Raw genomic sequence first — 14,017 nt, 5'->3', positions numbered from 1 at the left:
TCTGGTATCATTCTGGCACCCTTATGCTACAAAATTTGGTGTTCTTATGTTTGAAAGCTTCACCTTTACTCCACCTCTTGTCAATGCGGCTTAATAATTCAGTCTTTGTAAAACTTTTCTCCTGAAAGCATTTGGCTTGTGTCAATTTTGGAGCAGGAGCTTCTTTCTTGGTTGGAACCCTCTCAGTCCATGGCAAAGTAAAACTCGCTCCACTGTGAAAAGTGACACTGATGTTCTTTAAATTTCCAGTTCATGGCAGGCTTTAGTCTTGGTGGTTCCTGAACATCTTAAACATTTTTCTCTTTCCTGAGGGCAACAGTTGAGATCCTCCTTCAGACCTTGGTAAACTGATGATGTAACCAAACAACATGTACTTGCATACAGTTGTTTTAACCAATGATACTGAAAACTTTCATCAACTCTCGCTTAAAGATTAGAATGGGATAGAGCTTTATTGTCATTGTACATGTACAATAAAAGTATGGGTGCTCCATACCAACTGTGCAAGAGGAGAAAAAAAAGAAAAGAAAAAGAAGAAAAAAAAAAAAAACGGGCAGGTATGTTGAGGGTCAAGCTCGATGCAATACATAAGCATCCTGAAACAAAGAGTATGTGAATGACTGTGCAGGAGAAAAGAAATATTTTTATTTAAAAATATCTGCAATAAAATACACATTTACAAATATTTGGAAACAATTTAACTTTGCACCTAGTACTAATATTGTGGTGAATTGAAGCGTGGTCACATGTTACAGCAGAAGAGAAAATTTAAACTAAACCTGTGTTTGACCATTTTGTGTTTAGAGAAGGGAAATAAGTTGGGGGGTTTTTCAGAGATTTCAGCTGAACTTGTGAACTGATCCATAGGAGGTAAGCTGCAATGAGCTTGCTGCCTTAGAGCTTTTAATTCAGAAGTCAGGGAGGAAAAATATACAAAAAAACAAAACAAAAAAAATCCAAACAGTATTGGGAATTTCTTAAGATATAGAGTTACATGTATGAAATAGGTAACAATCACACTGGAATCTACTGTGCAGGAAATAACATTATTCTCCATTAAAACATGATAAAAAACACAAAAATAAAACATTTATTTACATTCAAAAATATTTCATAAAGCCCCAAATCACAGTGCATCTAAATTGTGTTGTAACTGCTCTTAAAGCATGTTCCTCACTGCAGCTACAATTGAGAGTAAAAGCCACTTCATGGATAATCAGAGTGTTTTGGGGTTTTTTTTTTTAAACTGTGGCACTCCTCCTCAGTCCTCATTTATGTCCATGCCTTTGGCCTTATTTGACAATACAAACTAAACTCCTGTCTTTTCTTTGATCCAGCCACGGAATTTAGTAACTGTTGTATAGATGCCTGGTTTGTTTCTGCGAGCACAGCCATCACCCCAACTGACCACTCCAGCCAGGAACATACGATTGCCGGAAGGACTGGACAAAGGACCCCCAGAGTCTCCCTAAAGCAGAAAAATGCACAGGAACACAGGTAGACATGTTAGCATAGAGGCAACGGTGGGATGGGAGACAGAAGGACTCTGGCTAAAATAACATCTCTGATGGACAGAGTCTCCCACCCCATGCATGTAAATGTTGCTGAACTGCAGAGCTCCTTCAGTGAGAGACTGCTGCATCCTAGATGCATGAAGGAGCGTTTCCGCAGGTCCTTCCTCCCTGCAGCTGTCAGACTGTACAATCTGAACTGCTCCCGACAAACAGATGTTTACATCTGCGCTGTAACTGCAATAATTTAATCAACCGATTCACACTACAACCTGGTTTGCCTCTTATATGTAGTTATTTTTATTTAATTTAATAACTGTACAGTACTCTGTTTATAGTAACCATTGTCCATATGTAAATATGTAAGAAAAATTGTGTATGTTTCTGTTCTGTGTCCTGTTTGTTTGTTTGTGTGTGTCTTTCTGGCTGCTGTTACAACCAAATTTCCCCTTGTGGGACAATTAAAGGACTATTCTATTCTATTCTATTCTAATACATGGGGATGGTGTGGTGATATTATGAATATCCAATTATCCTCTTAAATTCTGCAGCGGGCCAAAAAAGAAAATCAAAACAAACACATTAATTCTACTTTCTAAGGTGAAATTCCTCTGCTTACCCCATTGTATGAGTGCATGTCACATTCTATTCATATACTATTCATCAATATATCCAAGACGACCTAAAACTGTACATGTTCTCTCATGACATTTACAGATTTAGTTCAATCAATTAATTCCTCCATCTACATCATCCCACTGTCTGCAGCACAAGCAGGGTTTTTTGTGCTTTTCCCCAAAAAACAAAAAAGAAGAAAAAAAAGAAGAATATCAAAGTACCTGACAAGCATCAACTCCTCCAGTAAGAACACCAGCACAAAACATCCGAGATGTGATCTGGCCCCCCATCAAATCGTCGCACACAGCTTGGTTTATGATTCTGACTGAAGCCTTTTGGAGCACTATTGCAGCAGATCCTGAAACACACACACACACACACACACACACACACACACACACACACACACACACACAAAGAGGAAGTAACATCGCTGGGCATCTTTAAAAAGTTGAAAATGCTTGTATTACAAGTGGTGTTTATATAAAGACATATAGTAGTTTACATTGGCTGATTTACAAGGTGTGTACAAACCCAAAGAACAATTACTAAAACTACATCTTAAACACAGAAAAGCAAAGGAAATTATTTCATTTTATGCTGATTTAATGTTGAGCTCAAGTTCAGGCTTTTATATTTTTAGTTTTGGTGGCTACAAATATTTGTTAAAGTGACAAATCATTTACTCACCTCCTTCTCGTGTGGCACCCCACCCAGTGATCCACACATCCTGTCCAGGTGGAAACTCATGTTGCGGAGCTGGCAAGCAGATGGGTTTTATGTAGTCACTGTAGGTGACAGGACTGTCCAGCTCCATCAGGGCGATGTCAGTGTCAAAGGTGAATTGGTTGTAGTTAGGGTGAGGTATGACCTGCTTCAGATTCCTCTTTTGAACTGGACTTCCTAACATTTTCTGTGTATGAACGCCAAGGTAAATTTCCCAAGAGCCAGGCTGGGAGAGTCTGAGGAAGTAAGCAACAAAACGGATGAAGGATTTTATTCACGGTCTCAATTATTAATGAACTTATAATAATTAGCATATTATGTGGCACTATATACAATTCCCATTATATGGCATTTTTAAAATATACTTTAAGTCTGATTTCTCAGCGCTTGTTGAATATCATAAGATGTGAGTGTGGCTGTGATAACTGCTTGCAAAATAAAATTAATTGCCATTTAACTAACACTAAAGACAAAATATTAGACAGACTGAAAAAAAATAAAATAAATAAAATGCGATTTTAGAGAAAAAAATATCAGGACCTTATTTTTGATAACTTGTGTTTTAATACTGTGTTTATACTGAGTTAAAGTTTCATTAAACTTTCACTGATGACCTGGCAAAGGCCGAATTATTTTTCACCACATTCAAGGATTTTGTTGCAATTAAAAAAAACGTTCAATTTACATCTTTCAAGTGAAACTATTAAATTCATGATTTGCTTATTTTATCTTTATTATTTAAATAATTTAAGCAGCACCTGAGGCTTTTCTTAGTTTTATTAAAGTGTATAACAGAGTTGTTGTTATACTGAGTACCATACTCTACTCTATGTAAAGATATTTAAAGTCTTGAAAAAAGGATAAATTAACTGAAGTCACACAGAATTTGTAAACAACTTTGATTTTTCTAAAGTAGACTTAAAAATAACGTACTGAGGACAAACTCTGTTATACTCCAATGGTACTCATTTTCATTCATTTGGATTATAAGATCTTCGAAATATGTAAAATATGAAAAATAAACAGAGACAAATAGCTCTCATTTTACACGGAGAGAATATAAGATCATATTCTTCACAAAAAGCAGTGTACTGTGTCAAAGAGGGACAAAGAATAGGGTAAGAAGTTACTTTAAAGAGCCTTCATCTTGCACACAATGGGCAGCAGTGACCAGCCATTTCGGACTGATGAGGGATGCGCCACAGACGTGACCGAGAGTTTTGGCATGGAGGCTGACCTGCCAAGGAAACTCCCCTTGTTCTGCATTCTGACCACCTACAATACGTTGGGTCCTCCCACGTGTCCCACAGTCTGCAAAGTAAACAACAAATCAGTCAAAGGGCTGGTGTGCTGCAGCTTATTGTGAACTGGTTGAAGCTCCACACCTGTTTGGATAAGACAACCTAAACTGCACAGGTGAAGGATGAAGGATTAATTTAAATGGGATTTTTTTGTGACATACCGCAGTTCTCCTCATCAGATCCGTCACCACAGTCCGGCGTCCCGTCGCATTCTGGATTTACTTTACTGATGCATTTATTGTCTTTACATTTGTATGTAAAATCTGTGCAGCCTACAGTTAAACCTGAGGAGAGAAGAAAAGGAGAAAAATCAATCCAAAGCTAATTCAATCCATCTCTAGCCATTTCTCTCTCGCTCTCTCCCACCATCTATCTACATGTATAGCAAAGTTGGGCTTATCTGTTGTACCTCCTGTGGCTTTTGTACAGTCTTGTTCATCTGTTCCATCCCCACAGTCGTCCTTTCCATCACATTTCAGCTTCTCGGAAACACATTTGCCATTCTTACACGTTATTTGCCCAGATTGACACCCACCTAATACAAAAAGTAACAGGCATGTTTAAGCATTTCCAGTGCTGATATGAAACACACTCCATCAATGTTACAAGGCCTTACAATCCATCTCATCTGTGTTGTCTCCACAGTCATTGACGCCATCACATTTCCAGAACTTGGGCTTACAGAATCCATTTCTACAACTAATATCACTTGAACTGCAGCCTGGGAAGGGGGGGATAGTGAACATCAAACATTAAAATGATTCTCAGGATGTGACAAATCCTCTCATAAGAATAAAGAGAGCAATTTAAAAAAAAATGTGTAGTCTTAGCATCACGAGTAAATGGTACTTACTGCATTCCACCTCATCACTCATGTCTCCACAATCATTCCAACCATCACATCTTAGTGCCGGCTTAATGCAGTTGTTATTTCTGCACCGGAACCTATCTGGACAAGCTGTGAATGGTATGGTTAACATGAGAAACACTGTCCTAATGTCAAGGAATACTCATTATTTGAAAGAAACTAAATTGCTTACGATTTTCGATGTCAATGGCCTCATATTGTGCGAGAAAGCCGTGGTCCACACGAGACTCATCAGAATAAAACTCCACAGTCATTTTGTTGGTGCTGCTGGTTTCTGTCACTGACCCATCAGGTTTTTCTCCACACCATCTGAAAAAATGAAATGTACAAGCAATGACACACCTGCTTTGTTCTGGCATTCCCGTTTTTTTAAAGCACAACAAGGACTCACCTCTTTCCGTTGACCTGCACATAGTCTTTGTCACAGTTTGTGTTTTTCTTTCCCAGCTGGGACAAGAGTAACCTTTTGAATACGAGCTTCACTACCTTGTCAGTAGGGACCTTAATGAATATAAAAAAAAGATTAAAACTACATCCCACAATGGGATGTGATCTTCAGGGGTGGTACAGAGCAGAAATATGCACGAAACACGTCATATTGTTGAGTAGTACACCATTTAAGGGACTGACCACTCACCTCAATCAACCACTCACATTTAGTATTAGGAGGGTAGTAATTTGGGTAGTTGGGAGAAGAAAAGTTGCCTTTTGAACCTATCAGCTTCTCACCACATGCTATAGCTGTTCAAAAAAAGAAAAAAGAAAAAGATGCATCAGCACAAATGTCAAACACTTAAGTTGTTCCTTAAAAAACTGCAGGTAAACTTTAACTCCTACCTCTATTTCCTTTTTGAACTTGTGAGACTTGTGCTCTAAAACCTGGGAAGGACTGGTCATGAGTGGCCATTGTCACCAACATTACATTGCCAGAGGACAGAAAGCTCAAACGTTTACTAGGCAAATATTTGCCACACAACCTGTAGAAAGCAAAGAGAAAACAATAACTAACACTGCTAACAGACTGATACACAAGGAAGATTTGGTCCTTTAAAAAGCACATCATATTTCACTCTTTCGTGACATGGATTCATCCCCTGCCCTCCTTCACGTGTGGTTAAATTACTTTTCACTATCGTTCAAAGTTACGTATAAAACGCTTAAAAATCAACTTCTTGGCAGAATTTCTTTTCACATAATAAGAAAATGTAACAGTGCATTACCTCTGAAAGTGACTCATTTTACAGCAGAGGTTATATTTAGCCTCCCTACAGAAAAATGTTTACAGAAAAGTGTTTCGCTATTGCACTTATCTCATCAGGGCAGAAAAAACACTACCCACACACTCGTAAGTCTTTCCTGTGGAAAGCTTTCAGTTTTCTGATTACATGTAGTGTCGGTTATAACTAACAGTTAAATTTACAGCTTCAGTCAAAGTGCTCAACAAATTCTGAACAAATTATTTGCAAGTGCTATTAATCTAAAATGAGGTTTTACCAACATAACTGCACCATTATGTACAGTTCGACAAGAGAGTTTCTTAATAAGTGAATCCTCCAAACTTAAAAGCAAAATATGCGCCATTTAATATTGTACCATAAAAACTAAATATGTTTTCAGCAAACAGGAAACTGAGTGAAACGTGTCTGCTGCTACAGATTGTGATAAAGGGGTTGCTTGAGCTCACAACAGTGATCAGGAACCATGTACTGTGTTCACTGCACATATGGAGAACAGGAAGGGCAGTTAGGAGATTTAATACTTAAGAAAAACAGCACATCGGTAATTTGTGAGTATTTTGGGTTTGAGACTGGAGATGTGAACCAGAAACAGGTACTGCAAAGCCTGTTGCACTAAAGTTGTAACATCTAGCAGAAACGCAACCAACTTATACCGGCACTTGAAAAATCACCGCAGGCTTTTGAATGAAGAGTGCATGACAAAAAAGTCTGGCGAAGAGTCAAGTGAAAGTGGTGCTCAAGGCTCATTGTCGCACACAGCCTGCAATTACTGCATCTTTTGCCAGTTTAACTCCGTTAGACATGAGAAGCAAAAGACATTGGGAGATGACTAATGCCATAAAACACTACTTTCGAACTGGTTTCTGATGAGTGATGGACTCCGCCAGAGCCGACCTTTGTCACCGATTCTGTTCAGAATTTTATGGACAGAATTTCTAGGTGTAGCCAAGTGGCTTTTACTCGGGTGGTCTCAGAATCTCTGCTTTTCGCAGATGAGAGGTTTCTGTTGGCTTCATCTTTATTTCATTAAGTTGAATTTTGTTACCGTTACTTTTCAATTTTACTTAAAAAGATGATTATGTCATTTTCTATCATCTTTATAAATATTGCTGTACATTTTAAATTTTGTGCTGAAGCTTAATTTGATGAAACTCATGAATCGAATTGGAAACGAAATATCTGCCAGAAAAATCACAATTAGATCATTTCCTAAAATCTTTAAGCTGCACTCCAGAGTTTACTAGCAGATTGTTAGCAGCTAACCCAAATTTACAAAAAATGTCAATGCAAAAGCATCAGTAGGGACATGCTTTCATATTTTACTGTAATCCTTCATTGACATCAGTAGTATTTCATTGTTTTACAGAAAAAATGAGCTCAATGAAGCACAATACAAAAAAAAATTGGTGTGATGATCAAGATGATAAATATTAACAACATAATAATAATAATAAAAATGATAATAATAATAATAATGATAATAATAATACCAGAGCAATGTTTTTTTTTATCTGAAGGAATCTTGAAACTGATGTTTTAAAGGGCTAACTCACTCTTCCATAACCACACTTTCGATGGGCACCAGGGAATCGTAGATTTTGACGAAATCATGTTCGCAGCTCTCTTCCAGTTCAAATGTTTCAAATACCAGCTTGACTACATAGCCGTGGTCAGCTCTCAGCTGCCATTGGATGAAGGTGTTAGGAGGATACGGACTGTTGGGAAAACCCGGCGACTCGATCTGTCCTATATAATCAACCTTGGCATGCTCTGCAAACTGCAGATTATCTGAAAGAGAAACATTAAGATTTAGAATTTAAGCTTTGTCACACATTTTAAGACAGATATATTAATGTTACTATTACTAAAAGTATGCAAATGAAGTGTAGTTTCGTTAGTGGTCATGACCATTCTGCAGGAAGCTTTTTCCATTTTTTGATGTAAGTGAAACTGAATAAAAAAATGGTTATTTATTTAAAAAAAAAAAATTGGGTATGGAAAGAAGAAGTAAACAAGCGCCCTTTTGATAGCGTCCATGGCAGAAAAATGTTCTACTCTAAAAAGAGACTAACAATAATGAAGAAAGGTGTCGTCCCTGGTAACATGTTCTATGGTGTATGGTATATGTGGTTTACTATTTTCGGTCTATGTAGAGGATTTGTTAGTAGCACTTCTAGTGAAATGTTAAAAACAAAAAACAAAACTTGAACACTTACCCTTAAAGGATCTTGAAAACATGCGATCATCCAGAACTGTAAAGTTGAAAAAGAAGTAAAAAGACATAAGGTTAGGACTGACTGAAAAACAAAAACAACCAGATACAACGTGACAACTGACAATATAACAAACAAAAGCGTATGTTTGATATAGAATGACAAGCAGTTGCTTTCACTGTACCTGAAGTGACCACATTTTCAAAAGTCAATTCACTGATAGACATGCGCATTTTTTTCACTAGCTTATCTACTGAAGTCATTTCATTGTCGACTGCTCTTTCTTGCCCCACGGGGATGTTGAACTCAGACAGGTAGTAGGCAATGACGCTGCCCTCACTAAGAGCAATGACAGCAGGGTTAGAAACAACAAACACATTACCATTACACACACATATACATACATACATACATGGAAAGTTTGAAGGATTTATTCCTTCACACTTCATGAGCTCACCTGAAGGCCTGAACTGTAGACTCGCGGTAGTATTTTGACAATTGAGGACTTTTGGAATAGACGACTTTAAGCTGAAAAGAGATTGAAGCAAAATCATGAAAAATGAAATGAAATGAAAATGAAAATAGTGTTGACACACAGAAGTCGGTGGCATTCTTACCTGTGAAATCACCTGCTTTGCTAAAGCCTTAAACTCTGGAGTGCTGGAGTTCTCATAGTCGTTGATAAATGCCTGGTTGGTGATCCGCATGGACCCGCTGTACATCCTGTTGACCCGCTGGTGTTTACGGACTTTAGGATAACAAAAGACTCAATGTGAACCACAGCACAAGAAACACGCTTAGTATTCACTACTGCTTCTTCTCCTATGCCAAGTATTACTGCTGTTACTTCTTGTGGCTTTCAAATGTTTCTTTCTCTCTTTGAGATTTAACTATCCCTTCAGCATACCCTCGATTCTAGCTCTTTTAAATCACGAGCTTTAAAACTGTCTAAAGTTGTGTAGGTTTCCATGTGCAAACATACAAACAGAATAAAAAGTTATTTTTCAACTTTTGAAAACCACATATGCTTATATATTTTTTACACATTTATAGAAATAAACTCGGGACTGCATTTGTTTCTTGAAGCTCGTCAGATTTCGGTGAAATTTGATGCAACAGATTGCAACTGTTAGAGAATTACAGATGGGTAGAGATGACTCATGCATGCCACAAATATAGGAACGATTTAGTTACTTAATCTTTAGCAATAAGCTTTCAACCTTGTGTTTTTTACTGTAAATTTAATTTTGTTTTTATGACATTTATTCGTTGTTTATCTGTAGCAGAGTGTGTACCATTCGCTCAACGCTGCAGGTTTTGAACAAAATGTACGTGCGGTACAGTTGCCTATTAAACAGAGATGCACTTACAGTGGAAATGCCAGACTAGTATTCCAGCCATAAGAGCTACAAGAGCGGCCAAGATCACCACGCCAATCACAACCCCAGCTTTCCCTGGGTGCTTTTTCTTCTCAAGCCTTTTGGTGTCCGATGCTTGTAAGTGGAAATCATTATCATCCCAGTCTTTGTCCTTGATGAAAGACAGACAGTTAAACAGACGAGAGAAAGATCAACATGTAAAACTCAGGTGCATTAATATCAGCCAACTCTAAATATTAATCAAAATTACAAAAGGTTTAGACTTGTGTAGATAAAGGTGCAAAGGAGAGCAAAGCAAAGCATCTCACACCCTCATGAAAAGATGATCATAAAGATAAGCAACAGCAGCAAACAGCAAGCCAACACTTGTGTATTTAAGGAATGTCCCTGCTATTGGTGACCTACATAACTCTGTTCTCAGATACAAGAAGTGTGACACATTGAAGCTTGAAATGTTATAATAGTTTTCTTTTGAAATAGATTTTTCCAACTGAAAGAGACATATTAAAAAAAAAATCTGTGAGCAAAAGATTGGCTCGTGAGCAACAGAAAAGAGAGATTCACTGTCTTGTGCTGTTAATGAATGAAACGAGAACTTCATGCCATGACTCATGGCTTTCAGAGGTAAGACTGGGGGGGGAGGGAGTACAAAGGTTTCAGCATGTAAAATCCTGTCAAACCTGCTTGGCGGCAACTACTCACAAACAACACGTTTCTGTAAGTGCTTTGTGTAGCGTAACATTAATAAAAGAAATAAAAGACTACGACATGCTTTTGCCTTTTTTTTGCTTTATAAACCACTGGAAAGGCTTTCTTTCTGCCTGTTTAAACTCGAAGCTCATTATATAATTAAAGAATATATTATTTTCCACTGTTGAGGTCATGACTCAAGCATATAAATGTGTTGCTTTGACAGAATAGTTATTTGTAAAGAGTAAGCTTTATATTTGTCACAATTAATCATAATGTTAAATGCTAACTGAAGAGTTTATGCAATCTATATCCACTTCATTGTTCTCATGTGTGGACTCACTGATCAAGTTGCAACATAAAGGGTCAAGGTTATTAAAAGGAAGAATTTGCAACAAAAGATATATTATTAAGATCCATTCATATATGTAAAAACAGTGTATTTAAACTCTTCGTGAAGCTCAAAATGTAAGTCTTAGTGTTAGGTTAAACTGTTAAAGAAAATTTCTTTAAATGGCCCGGCATCTAAAATGTCAGGTTTTAACAGAAAATTGCTAATTATACTTGAAGAACACATACAATCAGAACAGTCCCAGCCCCTCTATCAACAACCACGACATGCCCGGTACAGCAGAGCAACGTAGAAGTCAAATACCATTCACACCTGCTCCACTGTGCAAAATCTTGACACTATAAGGGACTAATCACACACGTTTTATTTATCAACACAATGTTACGATGTAGAGTTAGAGCTATCTTGGATAGATAATAATCTACAAAGGAGAATGACTAGAGTGAACAAGTTGAAACAAGGTGGAGGAATTCAGACCACAACCTTGGGAGGGCCAGCTGCTCTGGGAACTGTGAAGGTTCCTGGATGTTTTTATGTCCAATACCCTTAAAAATATATGCGGAAGTTACTTGATGAAAAGAAGATTATCTAGAGTTTTGAGTACTTTTTGTCGACAGGTTCTGAAACCTTAATTTCTGGCATTCTGCAGATTGGAAGATCCCATAGCTCATTTTGTTGAGTGTAATTAATGAGCTTTGGGAATGCAGCCACATAAGCAGAATTATTAGAGTTTTCCATACATCCACCCATCCTCTTCCACTTATTTCATTCATGGGTTGCAGGGGGGCAGGACCCTATCCCAGCTGCTGCCATAAGGCGAGAGGTGGAGTACGCCCTGAGAGACAGACACTATCACATTCACCCCTACGGGCTATTTAGAATCACTAATTAACCTAACCCCGCAAAGTGCCATTCTTTGGATTGCGGGAGGAAGCCGGAGTACCTGGAACAAACCCACACAGACCCCGTGAGAACATGCAAACTTCACACAGAAAGTCCCTGACCAGACGAACTCAGGATCTTCTTGCTGTTAGGGAGCAGTGCAAACCACCACCAGCTTTTATTAGTTTCCTTGTAAAGGTTTGTTTCTGGTCATTATGATACGATATTATGATATACTGATTACATTTGTAAGATTTTAGAAGTATAGCACATGCATGTTACTATATTAGAATACAATTTACACAAACACTGAGTAACTTGTTATTGAGTCTCAATAAACAGATGCACAAATAACTGTGCGGCTGTGTGGCACTGATTGTCTCAGTGTGTGCATTAATCGATGTCTAGATGCTCATTAAATACTCTTTAGCTATTAGTGATTTAAAAAGGTGAAAAGCTGAAAACGGAGTGTGGGTTGCTCAATTAACTACTCTTGTCAGTACATGAAACTGGAAACTGTTTCTGAGTATTGAAGTTCTTTTCCACTCACTAACTTGTTTGTCTGTAGGCAAACCAGTTTTTGCTGAGTGAGTCAGTCAAGATAGCACAGCTTAATACACTGACATCAAGTAAGTGTGTGTGTGTGTGTGTGTGTGTGTGTGTGTGTGTGTGTGTGTGTGTGTGTGTGTGTAACACAAACACAAGTAGCCTTACACTTTAAGTCTGAAAAATTTGCTGAGTGGAGATGTTTCTACCCACACGTCTTTCACTGTGTTTCTACGGCAATTTGGTTGACTTCGTCTATGCATGAGTATCAGGAAATAAGTGAAAGCAATGTGAAGCCCCATCACTGAACAAAAGGAAACAAGTGACTTACCGACGCTGGGGTGTATCGCGTCCCACTGCTTAAGTGATCCATCTTGGGGTTACTAATCAAATGGACAAACACTTCAAACGTCTGAATTTCTCCTCCTCCTCCTCTTCGCCCTACCACTCCTTCAAGCCGAGTGGTGAACCTGCAGGCCTTGGTTTTTTTTCTCTTTTTCTTCGTTTTTAAATGTGTTAATTCGACAAATAAAAACAAAAAACAAAAGAAAAATGTGGTTTTTGTCCTTAAAAAGGCTCCTCTCAGTCGAGGGGTTCGCAAATGTCTCCCTGACGAGAACGCGTCGCCTACCTGCGTGACAACAGGTGACTACCAGACCAAACAACCTAGAAAAAAAAAGCTTTTCCGGCAGCTTCAGGTTTCTGTCTCCACCCCACACACCTGTAACGACTTCCTGTTTACTTGACACGGGCGAAACATATTAAATAAAATAATGGGAAATCTATTAGATTAGATATAGATAGCGCGAAAACTGTCTTTTCTTTAATGGTGGCTGTTTTAGGTTTCACTGTAAAGGAGAGGATACACCTGTTTACGAGGTGGGGCTAGAGTTCAGGTATTCATTCAGGTGAACTGCGCTTCCAGTTCTTGGAAAAACGCTTTATTGTGATTTCATATTTGGGATTTCTACAAATATCAGCATAATTAAAGTAGGACAATGATTTAATTGTGTGATTTTTATAATTATGTTAAAGCTTCACTTATAGTTAGTATCAGTCATGTGATTGCGTGGGCTTATTCGTGAAACAGTGATGAATCACTTCTGAATCACCTGCATTTTTTTTTTTCTTATAGTGAAACGGTTTCGTTATGCCGCCAAACAGAAACAAGTCCGCGAGACGTATTTCATTCAACCAGAGTATCAAACCGCAGAACATGGCGGATTGATATAAACTGATGAATCCGTCTGATACAGAAAATGAATGAGAACTCTTTGAACTAGTACGGAAGAGGATTAGGGCCACTGCGGGGAAAAAAAAGTGGGCACGTCTTTTTTTTTCTTCTTTTTTTCTTCTTTTCTTGAATTCTGAGAAAAAAAGTCAGAATTCTGACTTTTTTCTCAGATTTTTTTCCCCAGTGGCCCTAATCCTCTTCCGTATTGAAGTGATTATTTTAGTGCAATGAAAAAAAGAAATAGGCTGTTCCGTTTTCTTAAAGCTTATATTTTCTGGATTTCATTAAACTAAACAGGATTACATTTTGGACAGCCGATCAAACAGAAATTAGTGTTATTATTATTTATACCGTGAGCTTTTATGTGTAGACTACTTTGAAAGTCCAATTAAAGCACTTCTTAAGTATTAACTTTTGCTCCCACTACAAAAAAAAAAAAAAAAAAAAAGCTATTTATGA

General features: G+C 37.8%; 1 protein-coding gene across 1 annotated transcript; it reads right to left on the bottom strand.

Moving 5' to 3' along the window:
• Positions 1-433: 433 nt before the first annotated feature.
• st14a (ST14 transmembrane serine protease matriptase a) lies at positions 434-12,974 on the bottom strand. The gene is made up of 19 exons (XM_087851150.1): positions 12,656-12,974; positions 9,846-10,005; positions 9,093-9,223; positions 8,933-9,003; positions 8,660-8,814; positions 8,479-8,514; positions 7,816-8,050; positions 5,862-6,001; positions 5,662-5,765; positions 5,416-5,525; positions 5,197-5,333; positions 5,010-5,114; positions 4,773-4,877; positions 4,566-4,691; positions 4,318-4,440; positions 3,986-4,166; positions 2,820-3,091; positions 2,351-2,487; positions 434-1,468 (listed from the first exon to the last, which is right to left on the bottom strand). Exons 1-19 carry the CDS (start codon positions 12,695-12,697, stop codon positions 1,310-1,312), a joined length of 2,529 nt encoding a protein of 842 aa, XP_087707276.1. The 5' UTR covers positions 12,698-12,974; the 3' UTR covers positions 434-1,309.
• Between the last annotated feature and the right edge of the window lie 1,043 nt (positions 12,975-14,017).

Source organism: Neolamprologus brichardi, chromosome 14, assembly GCF_056152115.1.
Source record: "Neolamprologus brichardi isolate AB-2024 chromosome 14, ASM5615211v1, whole genome shotgun sequence".
Taxonomy (NCBI): Eukaryota; Metazoa; Chordata; class Actinopteri; order Cichliformes; family Cichlidae; genus Neolamprologus; species Neolamprologus brichardi.
Note: the sequence above shows the minus strand (reverse complement) of the source record. Positions and strands in the feature narration are given on the sequence as shown.